Source organism: Ambystoma mexicanum, chromosome 13, assembly GCF_040938575.1.
Source record: "Ambystoma mexicanum isolate Mex_15411 chromosome 13, UKY_AmexF1_1, whole genome shotgun sequence".
Lineage (NCBI taxonomy): Eukaryota > Metazoa > Chordata > Amphibia > Caudata > Ambystomatidae > Ambystoma > Ambystoma mexicanum.
The window spans coordinates 251,413,013-251,435,722 of NC_090938.1; the positions used below are offsets into that span (position 1 = coordinate 251,413,013).

The 22,710-nt window shown below is 48.4% G+C and overlaps 1 protein-coding gene across 2 annotated transcripts in view; it reads right to left on the minus strand.

Annotated features, from left to right (window-relative positions):
- PNP (purine nucleoside phosphorylase) overlaps positions 1-22,710 on the minus strand; it is a 379,606-nt gene that overhangs the window by 243,785 nt on the left and 113,111 nt on the right. Inside the window, exons 1-2 of one of the 2 annotated variants that reach the window (XM_069633727.1) lie at positions 11,190-11,440; positions 10,994-11,026 (exon numbers count right to left, since the gene is read on the minus strand). The exons of the other annotated variant lie outside the window; for it this stretch is intronic. Of the exons in view, the coding sequence (XP_069489828.1) occupies positions 10,994-11,026; positions 11,190-11,248 (92 nt within the window). The 5' untranslated portion in view covers positions 11,249-11,440. Of the gene's footprint in view, positions 1-10,993; positions 11,027-11,189; positions 11,441-22,710 lie in introns of those variants that run through there. 2 annotated transcript variants of the gene reach the window in all.

Consider the following 22,710-nt stretch of genomic DNA (forward strand, 5'->3'; position numbering starts at 1 on the left):
ACGCACACATTAGATCTTGTGTGGCTTTATATGTAGACTAGATACTTAAATCAAAACGTTCCCAAACCTAAGCGATGGACATTGGAGGCTCACCCTCCTGGGCGAAACTGAGGGACAACGGAAAAAGCAACACAGTACGATTGCCAGCCAGTGTCAGGCAATCCGAAGCAGAACTAAAAGGCAAAAACCAGTCCTTGCGGAGTTTCCTGGTTGGGCGGGAGGTTTGAGTGGACAAAAAATCACGGGAGGGACTGGCCTGACTGTAGGCGCCAGGTGGAACCAGCACCACGGCAGGGTGCCATGCAGGTTTGCGGACTCGGGCCTGGCGGAGGGGAGGGCACAGTGGCGTGTAATGTCCCATATAAAAAGGGGCAAGAGTGCAAAGGAGCACAGTTCTCTGCATTACCCTGGGAGGATTTTGCGCCGCTGTGTTCCTGATGTCAGGGGCGTTCTGTCGACCTGCCTGCATCAGAAGTGCTTTTCCACCCACCCTGAATAATCAGGGCTCGGCAAAAGGAGAGAAGAGAAGGTTGCGGGGGGGGGGGGGGGCAAGACGACCACAGCAACATTAGAATCCACTTCCGGGGGGACCCCGGAGCTGGAATTAGGGGAAGGGGAGGGAGCAGTATGCATGCTCCCCTTCGGAATTCATGGACAGCTGCAGGTGTGTCCTGGCAGGGGAAGAGGGTGTGGTGGGGGGCGGGGTCAGGAGGTAAATTGGGTAACAAAGGATCCGCCTCCTGGGATCGCCCCACCACACAGAGCAAGGCATGGTGGAGATGGCCTCACGACCATGCACCGCCTTGTGGTCCGCCTGGACCACCTGTCAGTACTAGATTTATATTGGTATTTTGTGGTTTTTCAAGTCGCATTTTTTGTTATAAGGAATACAAATGAGGCTGATATGGCATCCAAAAAGGGAAGTTGTCAAAGTTTATTTCTCGTGCCCCAGCATATCCCCCCCCCCCAACCCTGCAGAGCCCAAGGCACATGGAGGATAGGCCTGGCTGGCCATAAAACCAGGGCCCCTTTCATGGAACCTGTGCAACTTACCCTTCCCATGCGAGCAGTCACGTGACTACAACCAATCAACAAAGCCACTTTTGGCACTAGTAATTGCAGCTTAGGTATCTTATCAAACAGGACCTGCAAACATCCTTAACCAACCATCTCTATTCTGTTGTTCTCAAGGTGGCATAGCACAAACCAAGCGCAGCAGTGTGCTTTATGGGTGCTTCATGAGACATGTAATGCGTGGGATTCGGCAGAGATTAGATCAGAGGCCGAGATGTGAGGTGGGCGGTGCACAAGCTGCTGTGTTTCCTACAGTGCAACGATATTACATATATGCAACGTCCGGGGCGGCACTGTGAAGAATCAACTTCCGCGGCACCAGTGGTCCAGGGATGAATATCTGTTTCTAAACCATCAATCAGCCCCACACCTCCAGTACACCAGAAGGGATCCAAACAGATTGGAACACAAGTAAGTTATAAACGTCCTTGTCCAATTCTGGTAACGTGGACGGAACGGCAGGCTTATCTTTGCAAAGTTGTGGATCTTTGGTTAGTTCCAACACAGCAAAACTACAATTACCCAATGATAAAAGGGACTGTCCAGTCAAGGTTGTATACAAGTATCTATATTATTTTTACAACAGACAGTTCGAGCACACTACAAAATACAGCCTACCCTGTAAAAGAACACAGAACACAGAGGACAGATAGTTTCACAAAGGAAAAGGATGCACTCTTGGTACTGACAGGAGGGTAGTCGGTAAAGTAATCAATCTTAACAAATCTATGTTATCACCGCGCCGTCCGTAATTCCACAGATGAAAATGTCGACTCCAATTACGGCGCAGTGATCCTACAGATCAATTTTGCCTGATTGCCCCGGCCCGCAATCATCCAACCCGCACCCACTTACCTTTACTGCGGCGCACCTCTGTGTGCACCGCCGACAGCCTGGTACCCCTGCAGCGTCAGTTCCTCCCATTTACGTGCAACGGTGCGGACGCTGCTGGTGCCCTTTTCTATTTTTTTACATTTTTTTTTATTTCCTATCCCTCGCTTACCGAAATGCTAAGCGGGCGGACACCCCGCAACATCTGAGCCAGATTACAATGATACCCCCGCAATTACCGCTCACCTTTGCTGGTGTAATGGGGGGCGTGAGTGGGTCTGGATTTTTGTACTGCGCTCACTGAGTGCAGTATTAGTAATGTCGGCACAATCGTGGTGACATTTTGGTATGATTTGTCTTAACTGTTCAAGGTTATTTGGTTTCAGCACCAAGGGAGCATGGGGTCGTAAATGTCATTCTGGGCCTTCAGAGAAGGACCAGCGGGTCAGAACCTCAATGTACCTAGTGCTTGACATGATCTTGATGCACGACAAGGTCAAGTCAGTTCCAGGACGCTTTGCAGCTCCTGCGACAGTTCAAGACGGGAGACAGCAGCAATTATCATGCGGCAGGCAGTTCGGCAAGTGAGGCTGGACGGACAGCTGCAAGCTGGCCTACAAGGCGGGTCATGGTCAAGAATCGGCTCTGTGCTGGTTGGCGGATCTGTAACGCTGATATAGGTGCTTCGGATGGCTTTAATGACTGCTGCATGACAGTCAGTGGCACAGCTGGTCCCGGTTCGAGAGCTGAACTGCCTCGAAAAATGTCTTTAAAAAGGAGGACGCTGGTTGATGCTCGTTTTGGCACTCCTCCTAGCTTCTTCACAGGGCTTCATATGATATGATATTTTATTTATATCACGCTCGTAAACAAGTGTTTCAGATCGCAACCAAACAAACGGAGGGAAACAAGGAAGAACAAAAACAACGATCTTACTAGGCCCAGTGACATTAAGAACGTGCAAGTGCATGGAAAAGGAGGAAAGTGCGCAGAGGGGGAGAAGTGGAAAGTGCGGAACAGAGGGGAGAAAAGAATAAAAAATAAGTGAAATAAATAAATAAATACAGGCAATGAAAAAGTGGTAGTGCAGCCAGCAAGAAGCAGGAGCATGAATTGGTCAGACAGGGTATATTTGATAAGTGCAGAAGAAAAGTGGGTGACTGTATGGGTACAGATACAGATTCCAGTGTAAGGGGTGGCCCGTAGGCAGTGCAGGAGGGAGGCAAGGTGAGCATGTACCTGGCCCGAAGGACAGAGGGTGGCCAGGTGCACAGTGCCAAGAGAGAAAACAGATCAGCAGGGAAGAAGAGGGGCAAAGGCAGAAGCGAAGAGGAAGGCCTTGAGGTGCTTCCGGAATCGGACATACCTCTCCTCAAGTTTCACAGTGGCTGGGAGGCTGTTCCAGAGGGAGGCCCCAGCCAAAGACAGATCTGCCCCCAGCTCGTTTCTTTGAAAAATGACAGCCCCTAAGGGAGTTAGAAGTAAAGGAGCGAAGGGCTCGAGAGGGAGGTATTTACGGAGGGATAGTTGAAGGTATTTTGGACCCAGGCCCCAGAAAGCCTTGTGGACAATGCAGAGGGTTTTAAATTTGATCTTTGCATCCACTGGGAGCCAATGAAGGGATTTCAGACCTGGAGAGATACGATCCCAGGGCTTTAAGCCAAGGCCAAGTCTTACAGTCCTGTTCTGGATTAGTTGTAAAGGGCAGAGAGTGGAGGCAGGTAGATTTAGAAAGAAGCAGTTAAGTCCAACCTAGAGAACCAGAGCTTGAGAGACAGTGAGCTTCTGAGGGAAGGAGAGGAAAGGCGGGTACCTCTTAGGAGGTGCAGTAAGAAATTTGTTTTTTTAGAGACAGAGATGTGTGCAGAGAAGGAAAGTGTGGAGTCAAATATGACCCTGAGATTCTTAGCCTCGCAGGTAGAGGTAAGCAGAGGGCTAAGGGAAGCCGGCCAGAGAGAGAGGGGAAAAGGATGGTTAACCAATGAGCAGGCTCTCAGTCTTGTTGGCATTTAGATAAAGATCGTTGGCGGCACACCATTTTGAATAGCGATTAGGCAATCTGAGATGAGGGGAGGAGCAGAGGTGTCTGAGGGGAGCCTGAAAATGAGTTGGGCGTCATCAGCATAGCACTGGAAGTATGAGCAGAAAATGGAAATGCAGTAGGCAAGAGTTGCCAGGTATTGGTTGAAGGTTAGACCCCTGGGGAACACAACAAGTAGAGAGGGATATTGTGTTGTTCTTTAAGGTGGACGGCCCAACGCAGAGTTTTTGCAGGCAACTGCCCTTTGTTCAGAGACCCTTTGGCGCTTCCCACCTAGGAAGCTTGCTGGCAGAACCTAGCAGGGCATGCTCTGTGCTGGCTGGGTAGCAGTTCTAGAGCTGCTGGACGGGTCATCTGAGGTCGATATCTCCCTCTGTTCCTTGGGAGATGTTTAAGGGAGGGATCTTGCTTCCTGCTTGGAAATCCTGGCCTTCCTTCACTGGCGGAAGATGTAAGGCAGACTGTCAGGGTCCAAACAAGTACTTCTTCTTACTCCTTTCAAAGTTGTCGGAAGATCTGCTAAGTGAGGGGCTCAGCCCTCTTTTAAAGCCGGTGCAGGCTAAGCCTACCTTAACCCCTTAAGTGTAACCCCTTAAGTGCCAAGGACGAAATTACTCGTCCTAGGTGCATGGGAAATCCCATTAGCATCATTTTTCTTGGCAACTGAATCAATCCTGGGTCCCCACCAACAATCTTCCATTATGCGTGTGATCATAAACGGAGTGTTTTGCAACAGGAAAAGGGATGACAACATGTACTACTAAATCCGACCAATCTTTCTGTTTGTTGTGGATCAAAGTGTCTCTCTGGTTAATTGAGCTCTCTGTGACTCTTGATCAAAGCGCAGGTCTCCCTTGAAGTTTGTGGCGAGAACAGACTTCCTGACTTCCCTAAAATCGCATACTTCTTCCCTCTGAAAGGGGACCTCTCTTCAGGGGTTGCCTACTATAAACAATAGTCCCAGACATGCCATTCACTGCCCTTCAGCAAAAACAAAGAGGTGATGGCTGGAAGGTTTAGAATGAATCTTAACCACTGGCATTGCTCTGGGCAACCCTCCAGACCATCGTTCTTCGCCTGCCAAGCTATTACAGAAGGGGAAAGACCATATGCAAATCAGGCTTGGCCCCAGCCCACAAGGGGCAGTTCAGCCCGAACTGCTTGGTAACATCCCTTCAGACAAGGGCGGGAGCTAGCTTCAAGTTGACACATTGCATACCAAAGAGGTGTTAGGTCCTGCCCTCTTGTCAGTGCCACAATCAAGTCTATCGCAGGCCTGTTTCAATTAACTCTCATCAGTAGGCGCTAGACAGTAGAGAGGGCAGATCCATGGAGCCTTTGATATTTTAATTAGGCTGGAGGAGGGTGTCACCTTGCCCCTTCTTGAGATGCTTGCACCCGTGGCCGTCACATTCCAGCTGACCATGACAGGGAGGACGGCGCCTGTAGGCTGTGTCCCTCCAGAGTACACTTGACTATGCGTTTGTTGTGCAGTGATCTACCATCATTCATTTTCATTACAAAACTTCTAAAAATTCCAGGCGAGAGCGCACACTCCCCGTGTGGATGAGCGAATTTCTCACAGGTACAGGGAGATGAAGGGGCGCTTGGACACACATCTCTTGCCCCTGGGCACGCCCCCTCTCTCTGCAGTGGCCACATGTGATGGGGTAGTCAGGCAATGATCAGAGTAAAGGTGGATGAGAAGCCGTGGGCAAAGCCATGCCGGCTTCAACACAACTGGAAGATGTTTAATGACTGTGTGTCTTAGACATCCCCCCCCCGGGGCTGCACTGCAGAAGCCTGGATGGGAGCTCTCCATCCCACTGGCACTAATTGAAATGTACATGCGACCATTTCCTATCTATTAATTACCGCCCGCCCCACAGGAACCGCTCCCGTGCAGGTCACAAGCATTGATCGGCCTGGCTGGCACAATAAAAATAAAGAGCAACAAAATTCACTGCTGGGATCGAAACTTGGATAATGGCCCATCAGCCAGAGAATTGAAACATCACGTCGGAGGCAGGGCAGCTCAGCGAGTTGAGCTGCCGGCTGTGGTGATCTGTGATCTATAGGCAGAATGTAGGCCACAGGTTTGAATAGCACCTCCTTTCATCTGCCCAACATGGTTGAAACAATCACACATACTTTAAAGCCCCGCAGGCACTATGGAGCATTTAAAGCACTCACGTGCCAAGGAACAGATTAAATTATACTTACGAGGAGCAGCGAAAGCCGATTCAGAGCCATTTTGCAATAAATACAGTTTGCTATGAAATCACACTGAACTCACCAATACACTGCTTACTTCACAAAAACACTAAACCAACACCCATAAGTATGTACAAGGACATTTTCAAACCAGAAATATCTATACTGCGTTTTAATATGAATTTGTTCATTTTCATTGCGAAGTAAATATTTTATTACATATCTTACAAGCCCTAATATATTTTTTTGCAAGCATAGAAACATTAACATTCAGCAGAAAGTAAAAATGACCGCCAAATTCAACACACAATACAAATGCAAGGAAAGAGTGCAAAAGGTGTGTAGTTTTGGTTGGGAATGGGTGGAAAAAACACAGATTTCACTTGCTAATGGGCACATCACAAAACACTGTCCATCCTCATTTATCATCTCCACTGGAAAGCATTACAGACCCTCATTCTTAGCTCCACTTTGAATCTCTTATTTTAATGACAATAGTTTAGGCTTAAATGTAGTGCTTTCAGCACCACCCATTAGCACACCTCTCTCATTAAGCCTATTTCTCTTTGTTCACCACCACTCTAAAGCTCTCATACAGCCCCACTGTATTAGTCTCCCACACCCAGGCGAACTGTGCTGCTCAACCTAGGTGAACTGTGCTAGCCAGCAATACCTTGTAGCAGGTTCAGGCAGGGGTAAACGCTATTGCTGCTCCCCACTCGCTGCCCCCACTCCTGTTGCCTAGCGGCTTTAGTATGATGCACATGGCCCACGTTGGTGTGTGGTTATATCTGTCACTTAAGTCCTTATGTTAGTTAGGCATTCTGGGCAACTCCTTAACTAACCCACCTATATCATTATCTAATCGTCCTATCTCCCCAGAGGCACTCAGCCTACTTATGCCCTTCATCCACAGTCAGCACTTACCTCACTTATACAAGGTAGCCATGTTGAAAGCAGCCTCATTATACAAAGTAACCACACTTTGCATCATGCCAAATACGTATTTTAGAAGTTGCAATATATATTGGCGTTTAGCCCTTCATTATCGGGATAATCCCCGTTCCTGAATCTATGCGGAGCTACGATTTCATCGTAGCCGCGTCTTCAATAAACAAAACTAGGAGATCGTAGCTCCACATAGATTCAGGAACAGGGATTATCCAGATAATGACCAGCTAAACACCAATATATATATTGCAAATTCTAAGATATGTATTTGGCTGATAATTGGGGTTTAACACGTGTAACCCAAGAATTCTCACCTAGCGCAAATGTGTGTTGACAATTCTTCACAGTAGTAATATATAGGAGAGCAGTGGGTCTACTCCAAGCCGGCACGCAATGCGATATTTTTTTTTTTTTATACTTTCTTTAACCTAAAAGGTTTTGTGTTTCTGGATTATTACAGTTTACTCTACACATCTTCTTTGTTTGCAGTCGCGAGTATTGTGTCCAAGATTTTAGCAGTTGCAGTAACCCATGTAGTACGCCCCCCTCCGATTAACCTGGCCCACCAAATCTCTTCGTCAAAGGTATGTGCCGCTGCTAACATCGTCTTCAGATAAGAATTTCTTATAAACTCTACGCCTGGACAAGTTAGGAGTAGGTGTCTTGTGGTCCCTACTACCACTGGGTCTTTGCAGAATCTGCATTTGTTTGTTGTTGCTAGACCTCTTATCTTGAGAATTTCATTAGTGTGGAGTAAGTTAAGACGAGCTCTTAAAAAAGTATTCCTCAATTTACGATCAGGATATCTTTTCACAAAAGGTTGGAGTTCGTGTAATTTAAAGGTCATGAGTGGTAGATCGGCCACCAGTTTGTAAGAACCTGCTTGTTCCAAGGTGTTGACCCAATCAAGCTCGTTTAGTTTCTTTTGAATTTTCATTGGATTTTCCACCAGGTCTTTTTTTGAGCAATTTATTTTATCCAGTTTCAATTCTTGATCCTTGTACCACTGGGTCAGGACAGCGGAGCAACCACTTTCAGCTTCTGCATTTATCGCTTCTAGTAGTTTTGACCGTTTTTCAAGAAGTAATTTTCTGAAAAGCATCATGGTGTTCCTTTCTACTAATGCGGTCATCAAGAGCTGGCTCATTTCGCGTCTTATTAAGACCAGAGGTGTGGAACTCGGTAGATTTAAAACTTCTCTCCAATATTGGCTTTCTATCATGGGCCAGATTTTTTTTGGAAGGCCAGGCATAGCTTCAGCTCCATACACAAGTGTAGGTATGACCTTGGTTTTGTAAAATTCTATAACTGGTATGAGAGAAAAACGGCCACATTTCTTGTCTATTGCTTGGGCTTGAGATATTAAACTCTTTGTTTTTCTCAGGAGTTGTTTTTGCATGGCGTTTTCCTTTCGCATGTTATCCACCATGATACCCAGATATTTAAATTCTGTCACCTTCTCGATAGGTTCTCCTTCCAAAGTCCATGTGAAATGGTCACTTTTTATTTTTCCTTTGCCAAAGAACAGAATCTTAGTCTTTGGCTTGTTTATCTCCAAGCCATTTGCGGCGATATATGCAGCAAGGTTGGTCAGTTTTCTTTGTAACCCTATTGCTGTCTGATCTACAATAATTATATCGTCCGCATATAAAATTCTTGAGATTTTCGTATTTTCAATTTGTGGAGGGAAGGATCGAACCATGTGCTCTGTTTCTTTATAGTCCCCTATAAAGGTCAAAAAGAGCGCCGGGGCCAAGGGGCATCCTTGCTTGACTCCTCGGTTTGTAGGGATCTCATCAGAGAGTGTTCCTTGATGGTCAAGCCTCACTTGGATTCTAGTGGCCGTATGGAGGGCTATGAGTGGTTGTAATATGCTTGCTGGACACTTCCAGACCCTTAGCTTTTCCCAAAGCTTTGGTCTATTTACGTGGTCGAACGCTTGGCTAAGATCGACGAAAGCCATATAGGTTCGTGGGCCACCAGCAAGTGACTTGCTTTTTAGAATGTTAACCGTGAGAATGTTGGTAGTTGTTCCCACGTTCTTTTTGAACCCAGATTGAAACGGGTCATTACATGGCGCGTTCTCTACCCATTTTTGGAAGTGTTTAAGGAGTAGAGATCCATAAACCTTGCTGATCACATTTAGCAAAGCGATTGGTCGAAAATTTCTGGGATCATCTCTCACCCCCTTCTTGAAAATAGGAACAATCACCGCGTTTGTCCAGGATTTCGGCAGAGCTTTCGCTGTGGTCACTCTTCGAATGACTGCACTTATAAACTTTGACCAGACCTCCGCATGTTCTTTTAAGTGCATGTTGGTCAGGCTGTCATTGCGACATTGTGAACGTATTCACTCAACCACCTAATTGACTTTCAAGTCGCAGAGAGATACCCTTGATCTGAACCCACATCAGTTGAAGCAAACCTATTACAAAAACATGTTTTACAGGTAAACATGTTTTACTCACCTACAAAGACGTAATTTTGAATTCCTTAAAAAAAATCATTTTACTCAACTCAAAAAAAAGGGAGTTTCCCCACTTGAAAATTTTATCTAGAGCACTACATATAATTAGAATTTCATTTATACAGAGCTTCATGTATTGTAGATGAACCACTCATACGCTATTAATAAATATTATTACACACTTGGGGAACTCGATTAATTGCCATCAGAATGAAGTGGGCCCCAGCTCATTCCACCATGGTTTCAAGATTGTCACATGGCAGTGTGCAATTCCCAAAATCTGCTTGTTGCGCGTGAGCTATCCATCCAGCATGCAACTACTTGCCAAGTTATCATCATATGCCCAGGAGCTGTTAAAAGTATTCATGCCATTTTTAGATAGTGCCATCCTATACTCGGGTACTAAGATACTTCGTCATATATCAGTTCGGTCTATTAAACGCTCATGCACTCACATCATTTGGCAAGTATTGTTTTACTTTGTGTAGCCGCAAAAAGCGTCAAGCAGATTTCGAACACTATGCAGACAGCACACCACCAATATAAGAAGGGCTGAGAGGGAAGCAGCGTTAGCATAAACCAATGACGTGTGACCTAAACTGAACTTGGATTTTCCCACGCAAGGCGTGTACCAACACGAGATAAGGAGTAATCTCGGCTTCCTCAATCTACCCGTTTATAAATCCATCGCTGTCTTCTACACCGGGCCAACGTCCATCCCGCCCCACTATCGTTCATAATATAGACTTAAATATTCACAATAAGTCAAAACATTAATGACCCCTAAGAAGTTCGTCGCTTTAACGAAGAAATTGCCAACGTCACTAGGAGGTATGTGGCATAACTAACTACCTTCTATAGTATAGCACCCACAAACCTATGTAAAGCTTCATGGGATTGGTCTCGGGTCTCTGGGTGTTTTATAGAGCTGTCAGTGGTGCAGATCTGGAGAGGGCGCCTGCCAATAGTATTGGTCACTGTGGAAAATGTTATGCATGGGTTAGTACATTAATTACTGATGAACACCCACTATCAGCATAATCGGCGTTGACGGGGATATGTAAACAGCTAATCTTTCTAGCGCCCTATCTCCTGCACTTAGCACACGAAGTGCCATTAGGTATATCGATCCATGCGACGGCCAGACTTCCTCGGAAGTACCGACCTCGGCATCCCGCTCTCTCCAACAACCCTCGACAGCAGGCACTGCACAGCACTTCGCTGGCTGTCACTCCTAGCCCCCCACCCCTCTATTTTTCATCCCCGCCGCCACATGTTCCTTTTCTCGGCGGGCCTCCAGCCTCTCGCCTCAGACCCTCTCCTCCCTTACGCCTCAGGAAACCGCGCTCCTCCCGCCTTCCTCGTTAAGTAGCCCTTTGGACTCAGCCCAATGCAGCAGACGAACGCTTCCTTACCCGATCTTCCCATTCTGATCCTTCGCCCGGGTGCTGTGCGGATGAGGCGCCATGAGGAAAAGAGAGAGAGAGGACAAAAAAGGAGAACTTTAGAGCGTGCGCCTTGCGTCCCAGGGGCTAAGCAATACAACATGAAGCACACGAGGCGGAGAGCGTGAAAAGGGAAGAGGAGCGTCGCCAGCAGCCAATCACAAACCTCCTGTCGCCTAGGCCGAGCCTCGCCGTGATGGAATCAATGTAGCCCCAGACGTCCATTCTCTAGTCCCCGCCTCTTTCCAAGCCTATTTTGGTCCTTCCCTCAGCTTGATGTTCCCGCCCACTGCACAGGCTCAAAATCAGTCCCTGCTCTTGCCACAGGCTAGATATTCGACTGTGACGTCGCGGAGAGGCACGCCGTGAAACATCCGCCTGGTTTCCATGGCTCCGCCGAGGGTGGGACTCCGCTATGACACAGGATTGGACGGCTAGTCCCCGACGTCATTGGCCATGGCTTTGTGGTTACTACCGGCTTTATTGAGACTGTTATGCTCCTGGCATGACATTAAGTTTGCAACGTATTTAACATTTCCTTGAGATTTGCACAGGGGCCGGTGTAGTATCCCATTTGTGTTTCGTATAGGAAAAAAGTATGTATTGTATCTCACACACAGGCACCAGTTCATAATGTCTGTCTCGTACTTCCCCCTCTTGAAGTTCGCAGCTATAAGTCGTTGTTGCCATCACCTCTCCCCACCCCCCGCAGAGCGCCACTTCTGGGCCTTCGGAAATTCCCATCACGCTTCTACATCCAGGCTAGAGGATAGCAGAATGTTAAAACTACGGAAAGCACCGTGTTGTGACTTTAAAGTAGGACTCCAGCACTTACGCGGCGATCGCTGCTTTATTGAGCTCCATGTTTCATTTGTAAAATAAAGTGCAGGGTTCACGTTCTTTAAGGAAGTCTGTGACACTCGGACGGGCAGCTCCCTACCACGTTTGTCATCACGCACGGCTAACGTTTTGTTGCGGTCTTTAGCAGTGGCAGATTTAAGGCCAAGGGCCCCGTGGGTGTTGTGTGCGTGGGGGCGGTGTCAGACCCCACGCTAGCATTCACTCATGCGCTCCGCATTCGCACAAGGAGACACGCCAGAGACGTGTGGTTGCTCGGGTCCCCGGCGCGAACTGCCGGCGGGCCGTCTTTATTTCACACTGCGCATGCGCAAGCCTCGTCATCGCTCACGCATGCGCGCACTCGCGTATTACTAAGTAACATCCCTCCTTTTCCCCCCAAACAGTAAACTTTAACAAACATTATATTTAACAGTGCGCTCTTCAAACCTTCTCTGTCCATACTGTACTGACCACGAGGCAGGGTCCATAATGAAGTCCTGGAACCTCTGCGGCGGCTTGCGCCCCACCCGCCACGTCTTGTGTCCCTTGAGTCTCTGGCGGTTCATCATGTCTCAGTGTCGATCCTGCGTTCTGCTCTGGTCCTTGTGTGTCGGTCTCCTCCGTTTCCGCAGCTCTGATGCGCTTGAAAAACGAGACGTTCCTCCTCGCGCATTGGCAGCGGTGACCATCGATCCTTTGACGTGTATCACTCCCAGGGCTGTGTTTCGTATGGTAGCGACAACTTCCCTTCTGCTCTCCTGTTTCGCACCAGCACAGTGTCGCCCACGGCAATCTCTTTCCCTGGGAGTCTCCTTCTGATTGTCTTCCTTTCATTTTGAGCGTCTCTCTCCGTTTGCACGTGTTCATTATCAATTTCTCCCAGATGACGACCTTCAATTTCCGGGAGCAGCCCTCTTGGTACACGCTTGAAGAGTGCCTCTGCTGGGCGACCCCGGTGGATTGATGCGGGGTCGAGCGGTATTCTCGAAGGAAGTCAAATAGGTTGCGTCGGAGGTCTTCGGCCCTATCCGCCGATATGCAGAACACTTTGTTGAGCGTTCGCATGAAGCGCTCTACCTCTCCATTAGCCCTCGGCCAGAGGGGGGGTGACTTTCCTGTGTCGTATCCCTCTTTCTTCACAGTAGCGGGCAAATTGTTGTCCCTTGAATGGTGCCCCATTGTCCGAACATATCTCCAGGGGAAACCCATGTGTGGCAAACATTTTCTCCAAGGCCATGATGGTGTGGTCACTGGCCGTGGATTCAACCAGCTCAACCTCTGGATAGCGCGACCACTGGTCTGTCACCACTAGAAAGTATAACCCTCGGACTGTGGACCCGAAGTCGGCATGAACCGTCCCCCATGGCTGGTCGCTCCTCTCCATGGCCTGGATTGGTGGGCCCTTCTCCACAGGGCGTGCTGCTTGGCAGGGGATGCAACTTCTCACAAATTCCTCCACCCTGCTTTCCAGGTCGGGGAACCAGACTTTTAGTCTCAGACATGCTTTCATCTTGGCCACCAGTCAACCTTGTCAACCAGTGTTCTTGGAATCACAATCTGGTGACCCCTTAGCAGGAGGCCATCCTCAGCTACGGACAACTCATGTCGCGCCCTCCAGAGGGCTTGCAGGTCTTTCTTTGCCCCTGCGTTCCTCTGGGAGTTATCCTGAAAGACCACGCGCCATTCCCCACTTGCCATTGCATGCTTTATCTTTATGAATGTCTCGTCTGTGTTGGATTCTTCCGCGATCTCCTGGCGGGCAAGGGCGACGGGTAGCGCCGATTCAACTGCTAGGTGAACTGCCTCTACACCGTCTGCCACCTCCATTGAGTCACGTGGTCGCCCAGCGCCTGGATGGCGGGACAGATAGTCTGCTGGGTTGTCTGTACGCGGCCGATATAGTAGTTTGACACCATACTCCATTAGCAAAAGCATCCATCTTTCTATGCGAGGTGGTGGTTTGGACGAGGTCCCTGACAAGATCGGGATGAGTGGTTTGTGGTCCGTTACGACGACTACTGGTTTTCCCAAATGTAGATCCGGAAGTGCCTGCACCCCCACAGTATGGCCAAGGCCTCTCGTTCAATTTGGGAGTACCGCCTCTCTGTCTCGGTGAGAGCTTTGCTGGCATAGGCGATGGGTCTCATGGCCCCCTGATTGTCTGCCTGCATGAGGACTGCTACCAGTCCTACGGGGCTGGCGTCAACCACGATTTCTGACTCACGGTCAGGGTTGAAGTAGGCCATTGTTTCTTGTCCCGATAGGGCATTCTTGATGTCGTTGAACGCCCTCTGTTCCTTACCGCTCCAGTTCCATGCAGCGTCATTTCTGGTGAGCGCTCTCAGGGGTTCCGACAAGGAGGCTAAGTCCCACCATCCCAGAAAACATCTGATTTCCGCTGGTGAGGTTGGCGGGTCGCTTCTCGGAAATCCTTTACCTTTTCAGGATCAGGGGAGATGCCCCCAGCATGGAAGACAAATCCGAAAAACTCCAACCTATCCTTTAGGAACTGACATATTTCTTTGTGTAGTGTTAAACCGAGGTCACGCAGCCTTTCAAGGGTGTTCTCTAGGTGGTTCAGGTGTTCCGCCTCCGATCGGGCAAAGACTAGGATATCGTCTGACATGTTGATCACCCCCTTGAGTCCAGACTGGGCCCCCCTGATGGCATTCTGGAAGACCTCTGCCGCAGACGAGACCCCAAAGCTGAGTCTTTTATATTGGTATAACCCCTCGTGAGTTGTAAAGGTCGTAATGTATCTTGACTCGGGGTGGAGCTCTAACTGGCGATAACCAGATCTCAAGTCAGGTTTCGAAAATACTTTTGCTCCCTGGAGTTCTCTAATAATGACGTCCAAGGTGGGCATTAGGTGGCGTTCTCTTTTAATTGCTATGTTGGGCAGCCTCATGTCCACGCAGATGCGTACTGCACCTGGCTGCTTGGGCTTTGGGGCCACCACGATTGGAGAGACGCACGGGGTGGGGCCTTCCACCCTTTCAATGATGTCCCGGTCAATTAGGAATTGTAATTCTTTTTCCACCTGTGCCCTCAGATGGAATGGGATGCGGCGGTGTTTTTTTGTGCTGTCGGTCTCACTGACCCATCGATGTGGAGGCATATCGGGTCAGCCTTTAGTTTCCCTACGCCTCTGAAAATCATCTCAAAACGCTGCAGTAGCTTCTCCAGGTCGGCGCGGTAAACAGCAAATGAGAAATGTACAATGTTTAGTGCCTCAGCTGCGGCACAACTCAGAAGGGAGTGTGGGCTCACGCTTGTGACAAAGAACCTCGCTCTTATTTTGTTCTGCCCATGAGTTACTGGAGCCACGAACACTCCTTGGATGGGAAGAGGTGTGTGTCCTCCGAAGGCGTATATACGTGCTGTGGATTCGGCCAAGTCTGGCAGACCAGGGAGTGCGTTGTAGTGTTCAGTCGCCAGCACACAGACGGATGCTGCAGTGTCTATCAAGACTGGCGTGGGTGTTTCCCCAATGTTTACCGTGCACGTGGGTTGTCTTCTTCTTCCTGGGCCCTTGGCTATGCTTGAGATGAAGAAGATTTCATCCTCCTCCTCCTCGGCGATGTTTAGATCTTGCATGCCTTGTTCGATGGACGACACTCCCCTTATTCTCCGAGTGTTGCCTCTGCCAATCCTCTCGGGCCCTCTAGATGCTGCGACTGGTGTCGTTGCTCTGCACACCCTAGCATAGTTTCCTGGTGTGCCACACCGGCCACAGACTCTTGATTTGGCTGGACAATCACCCACGTGCGGCAGGTCATACCCGCAGTATTGACACGATGGGGCATTGTCATGCCCCGTGGGGCTCTCACCTCCTCTTGATGCCCATCTTGCCTTCCCTGGGGTGGAACGTCCGATTGCAAAAGCTTCATCTTCTTTTTTCCCGTGTGTGGCTGCGTCCATCTTCGCTCCCCTGGCATCGGCCAGTTCGTATGCTCTCCCCGTGTCCAAGATCTGTTGCAGAGTCAAACCTGGTTCTCTCAGGACCTGTCTCTTCAGTTTTCCCGAGCTGCAACCCTGCAACAACTGGTTCCGAATCATCTCCTCTTCGTTCCCCCATCTACAGGAGCTTGCCAAAATTCTGAGCCGTGCACAGAATTGGTCCAACGACTCCTCCTCACGTTGCTTCTCCGCACTCATGACAAACCTGTCAAAGTCGACATTTGCCATGGGAAGAAAGTGATCTTTGAGTGCTTGTTTCACGGCATCATATGTGGCGACTACAATGTTCAAAGAGTCATACATTTTGTAGACCTCCGCCCCTGCCGAGTACACCATGGTGGCTATCCTTTCTTCATCGTCCGTAATCCCCGAGGCCCTGAAAAACATCTCCAACCTCTTTAGCCACAGGAGCCATTTAGGTCCCAGTTTGGATGGGGAGCCCGTGGTATCGAATTCAGGCATGGGAGCTAGTGTACTGGTCATCCTGCGTGGGATGGGGGCAAGGGCGCCTTCCTGTTCATCTTCTTCCCCCATTCTGGAGTATGTTACTCACAGGTAATTGTCGAAATTCTCCAGTGGTTGGGGCTCCGGTCAGGTCAGCCTAGTCCACTTGTGGCGTGGTTCCTTCTTCCTGCACTTCTTCTCACCTCCAAGCAGTGTGCCACAGCCTTGCAGCTGCAGAGGCTGTGGGAGTTCCAAAAATTGATGCTTTGCGGTGCAGATTGCAGGTGGCGCACGAGCACCCTCAGGGGCCGCAACCACTGCACTCCGCGTGCGATCCAAAATGGCCGCCGGCCACACGTGTGGGTCCGTGTCGACACGGAGCAGCGTTCGCCTCCTCGAACGCTATCGGAGCGGAGGACTGCTCCAGCGCCGTCCTCATCGCCAGTGATGTGTGCGTGGGGGCGGTGTCAGGCCCCATGCTAGCATTCACTCATGCACTCTGCATTCGCACAAGGAGACACGCCGGAGATGTGTGGTTGCTCGGGTCCCCGGCGCAAACTGCCGGCGGGCCGTCTTTATTTCATACTGAGCATGCGCGAGCCTCGTCATCGCTCACGCATGCGCGCTCTAGCGTATTGCTACGCAACAGTGGGCAGCACCTTACAAAAGGCCCAAGGTGAGTGGTTCATGGAGGCGGAGCTTGGGGTGGGCGGAGTTAATTGTGGTCACAAGTGCACAATGACAAACTTTAGGGAGAAAAGCTATTTTTTATAAAGTTGTCTTTGTTAGGCAGAATCCTGTGCAGTGCCCTTAGGGACCACTACACACAATTAAGACCACAGGTGGCAATATCAGTTTTACCTTTGGTACAAGCCTGTACTACTAAGTTATAGTGGTGGCAGAGCAGTCAAGAGTATATGAGCAGTAGCAGAGATTACACAAAGGGACCACAATTACTGTGGCTCAAGCAAACACTGACTCAAGGTTTCTGGTAAAAAAGTACATTTATTTTTAAACCATCAGTTATAAACACAACACTTCCAGTAAACTTTAAAGAAAACCACACGTTAAATATACTACAACTAACCAATTCACTTTGTACAGTATGTCTCAAGGTAAGTTCCCTGTGTTTGAATGAACCGGTGTTATGAACAAAACACGATACCGCGGATACGGTTGCGATCACTTTTTGACAGTTCGGTGTACTCAATAAACATGTATCCGTGACATGAAATGCTACCGGGGCAAAAACACACTTAGCACCTGAGATACCCAGAGAGATTTGGAGGCAAAAATCACAGCCAATATTTAGTTTAGGCAGACAGCATCGAGAAACACTCAGAAACAGGAGTTCAAAAGTCAAAGGGTCGGAGCCAGGGTTAAGTGACACCGGAGACCTGTTGCCGAAGATCACACCGTTAGACAGTTCACGATTCAGCGTAGCCCAAAAGTACTTTGATATTTTCAATGTTTGGAAGCAAAAGTTATAAGAAGGAGGGAAGACAAGGAGGAGCCTTGAGGATGAAGAAAAGGGATTCACCCAGTTCCTTGAGTAGAGCACAGTACCTTATTCCAATGATGCAGCTGGTGCCCTGGCAGTTGTTCCTGTTTGTTTCCCACAGACCCACGATTCCTGGAGCTTCATTGTGAAGGAGGACGTCTGAAGGGGGTCTGCACCACACAGGTATGAAGCCGGCAGCAGCGACAACAAATAAAAGGTGCGCTCCTTAAAAAAAAAACAGGAGAGGCTCGGCAGGTGGCTATCCGGACCACTACAGCAGTGTGCAGCGATTTCGACCACTGCGGAGATCTCTGGCTGAAGAAGATGAGCTGGTTATCCCCACCAGGCTCAAGGGAAGAAGACTCCGTACTGGATCTCCTCTTAGTCGTTGAAGGGTAGATAGCTCAGGACTGCAGCAGGGCTTCACCGGGACGGGGTAGTTGCAGCAGCCGTCATTCTCTTCGGTTCCTTGTAGTTCCAGAGGTGACTCTGACTTCTAGCCCAAGAGATCTGCCTTTTATGCGCGAAACCCCCATTCACACAGCCTGGCTGTCAATCATGCAGCAGGGGGGTTGTCCAGCCGGGACAACCACCTCAGCCAATCATGGCAAAGTGCGACTTGGGTTTCCTAGGATACCCTGTGCAGGGGGTGACTACACCCCTTCCCCACATTCAGTCTACCTAGACACCCAGGCGCCAAGAGGAGGGCTTCTCTGCAGAAGGCCGCCAAAAGACGGTGAACAAAGAAGGCAAACCTAGTTTGCCACGCAAAGTAAAACACAAGAAGAATTTTAACAAAAAGAAATGGTGAATAAACCCAACCGAAGCCAAAAGAAAGACGATTTGGTCAAGCGGGTTTATGTTTAAGGATGCAAAAATAGCCAAAAGTATTACTACGTTTATCTAGTATATTCGCGGTAGAAATGTTAGGGTAGATATCACTTCCACCAGCCAAGTCTAAATGTTTGTTAAAAGAGCGAAACAATGCTCAGGGAGGTACAGACAGAAAAGGGGTGCAGAATAGCTGTTTCCAGTACTCCATGTAAGATGGGGTGTACTGGGTCTGTGGTAAAAATGACTATGTAAAGTAAATGGTAACTTTAACTTTCTCTGGGGGGCAGTAGTCAGCCCCAGGGAAATGGAGTCAGAGGGAAGTCTTAAAGATCCCCTGGGTTACTTCACTAAAAGTGCTGTGTAACCCATACAAGAACAGGGGCACCTGGATTGGTGTGCTCCAGTGCCCAAGATCACACAATGAGTAAAAACACATAGGCCAAAACACATGTAAGAGTGGAAAAAGGATGTACACTCTTACCAGGTGGAAAAATAAACTCCAGAAATCCATTAAAGCTGCTGGGGGACTCACTAGGTGAGGGAAATTAGCCCTAGAAGGAGAATTCTCCCCAACAGTCTTTATTACAGTTACCTAGAGGTCTGACTAACGGGAAACAGCTGGGCCTCCTCAGCACTGCAAGCTTTGCTATCAATGGTAATATTGGAGGATGAAGCCGGAAGCTAATGTTGGAGGACCCCAAAGACTCCTTTAAAACTCACATTTAAAAAACACAAATATTTTCTTAGAATATCTGTCATTAATCTGAGCTTTGCCCATGGCACAGGCAGTGTAGTGCACGGTTATGGCTTGGCAACTATGCAGTGATAGGCGCTAACCTTACTATTGTTATCGAAGGCCCCCATTTCTTTTCTTTATTAGTGCCATGTTCAGCCCCCATCCAGGCCATAGACAGAAGACTGATGTCAGTGGGGCACCTTCTGCAGACAAATCTTCACTCAATACCGGCGAGCATTCCTCCGCAGAGAGGGCATGGCACAAATGAGCATGGAAGCCGGGCTATGCCCTCACAGTTGTCTCATTCCCTCTGTTGGGAATCCTCACACTGATGACTGAGTCACCTTAAGGCACCATTGGTAGATCAATCCCACAAAAGAAAACAGCACCGACAGTGACACAACCCCCAAACCCCAAAGAATTGCAACAAAGGGTCCTCAGTGTTATTTGTTGCTTTGACAAGCAGAGGAGTAATAAATGGAAGCTAATTTCATTAGAGCCCAAAGGGGGTGAATTTGGAGTACTATTTCCAGGCAAACAATAAAAAAACTGTTTGTGCCGCATTCCTATTACTTTTCACAAAGTGGTGTGAAGCCAATTATGTGCGCCATCTGGGTCTGCAAAAACCAGAGGATTCAGAAATGTGGGCTGCAGATACATTCTAAATGTAGCTGTATGCTCCGACATGTACTGGTCATGTCAAAAGATACTTTCTGTGGACGTTCAGCCTTCCTCCTATATGGAGAGAAAGAGAGAAAAGGTGAGAGAGCACACGTGAGAAAGGGAGAGACTACCCATTTGATTTTCATTTTATCAAAGGGATTTAAGGTTTTATTTGGATCCCTTATAGTGTCATCATGCCTACCCCCGAGGACCCAGACCAAGTCCAGCAACCCCAGAAGCAGGCATCAAGTTATCCCAAGCAAGACCAACAATCCCTGCTAGGGGCTATTTGGGTCCACTCCTGGCGCCTATGGTGCCAGGCTCATATGGAGAGTCAGTCCTGGCGCCATAGACACCAGGCTCATAGATTAAAACTTACCTGATGCAGACCATGCTGCAAACTTACCTGATGCAGACCATGCTGCAAGAGCTCCAAGCCAAAAGAAGCTTGGAAGGGACTACTTTACTTAGGGACTATTTTTTACTCGGGCAGGGATGGGGAGGAATACTTACCTGGGACTACTTTGGAGGCTATTTAAACCACTCCCGAAGAGCAGCACACGCTTCGAGTTATTCTGCATCCAGCAGCATAACGCTCACCGTGCCTGCAAGTCTGCATCCTGCCTTCTGCCACACCGCCGCCAGTTTGGAGCTCCTAGAAAAAAGGAGAAAGGAGGAGAAAAGGTTAGAACAAGAGCAATACCTTTGATCCTTACCTGAATTCCTGATCCATCGTGCCTTCGAGCTGGAAGAAAGAAGCTATTTATGTGCGTCGCCTCGCCTGCTGCAGCGCCGCACTGAACTCACCGGCCTTCGCAGCATCTTCACATTCCACCGCATCCTCCTGCATGTTCTCGCCGCACTCCGGCACCTAAGGAGAAGACAAGAACAGCAAGGTGAGCCAAGGGAATACACAGAGGAATATTAGTTACCCCCCCATAGACTTAACTGATTTTACCACCGGGGGTACTATTCCTTCTCACGGGTCGGTGCAGCTTCCACTGCATCTTCACCGAACCCCGGCCCCTAAGGGGAAACAAAAGGACAGCAAGGTGAAACAAAGGGACTAACAAGGGGAACCCTCCTCACCACAATAGACTTACCTGATTTTACCGCCGGAGGTATTATTCCCCGAGACTTCATACTTTCTCTCAGCGCCTGAATAAGGGAGAAAGCAACAGGTTACATATTGACATTACTTTATCCAACTGTGTTGGAAAATACAAATCCTTACCAGAATACTACCGGTTGCCAAGAGGAACTCTTCATTAGGGTCAAGCTGCAACCTGCAAGGAATCGGACAAGAGTGAAAGTCAGGCATTTGAACTCTTACGTACTTTATACTTACAGCGTCTTGCTGGGAATCTCAGAGTCAATATTGTTCTGGAACTCACCAATTCCTTCGAGCAAGTGAAGCAATTGGTTATCAACGCGCCCCTGGGCTCAATGCAGGATGGAGAGTTCATCTTTTCAAACCACCAGGTGAGACTATAAGAGGGGACATCAATGGTGATGTGTGGGGGAGAACAGCGGGGTGCAGGGTTTTACGCTCAACTCCACGGGTGGTTAATTCCCTGTCTCCATTTGCAGAAGAATATTCCTACGGGCCAAGCAAACGAAGCTAGGTGGGCCAGTCCAGTCCGTCATCTCGGCCCTACGCGTCACATTGGTGGAGACCGCAGCTGACCACTTCCGATCGACGCCTCTGTGGGAGCCAGGTGAGCGTAACATATAGTAAATATATCCAGCTTCCTACAAATCTACCCCTACCTATTGTAAGACAACATCTGGTAGCAACTCCCTAAATCTACACTCCTGCGGAAAACCACTTTCATTCACAATTTATGTTCCTTCTGATCACTTATGATGCTGGACAGGATTCCTAATGGGTATACTTCATAACACCAAATCTTGCTATTGCTCGTCACAGGCAGCCCTGACAACGTGAGGGTGAGCCTTCATCCCAGAAAGAGACAGGCAAATACATTAAAAAAACAAGAATTGGCAATGGCATCAGTTTTGGCATTCATGTAGGTATGGGAAAGGCACTTGCCAGGCACTGCACTGTCGTAGTGTTAGTAACTGGCCATTGATAGTAGCAGGTGCAAAATTATGCGAGTACCTGGGCATCTAATACCAGTGTCTGGCAAATGCCAAATACCTATACACAAGCCAAAACCGTTGGCTTTGCCAATGCTTGTTTTTAACAGGACTTCAGTCAAGAACACATAGTATTTATAAATCGAGTGTCTGAAGGCAGATCTGTTTTAGACATTTTTATTACACCAGTAGTGTGTTTACTGGTTTCTCCAATTAATTCACTAACTCTCATAATACAGATTTGAAAAACACAGGCACACACTTCCAGTGAAATGTTTGATGGTGGTAAGGCTTAAATAAAGTGAGCTGAAAGAGTTCCCTCAAGGAGGTGTTTTGAGCGGGGTGGGGCAGGAACTGGGTGGGAACGGCCAAAGGGATCAGCATGGCCACGGGCAGTCAATGGGTGGACAAATAAACAACACCTTCAAGCTTTGTGTCCCTCCTCATTTGCCACCTAATAGCTCAAACTAAAAAGGAAAATGTGGCTTTCTTTTTAAACTTTTAAACAACAGTGCATTTAATTGCTATTGGCGCTTTATCCCATTTTACAGCAACTCAATTAACGTTTTAAACTGTGATTTTATATAATATTGGACACTAAGTGGGATT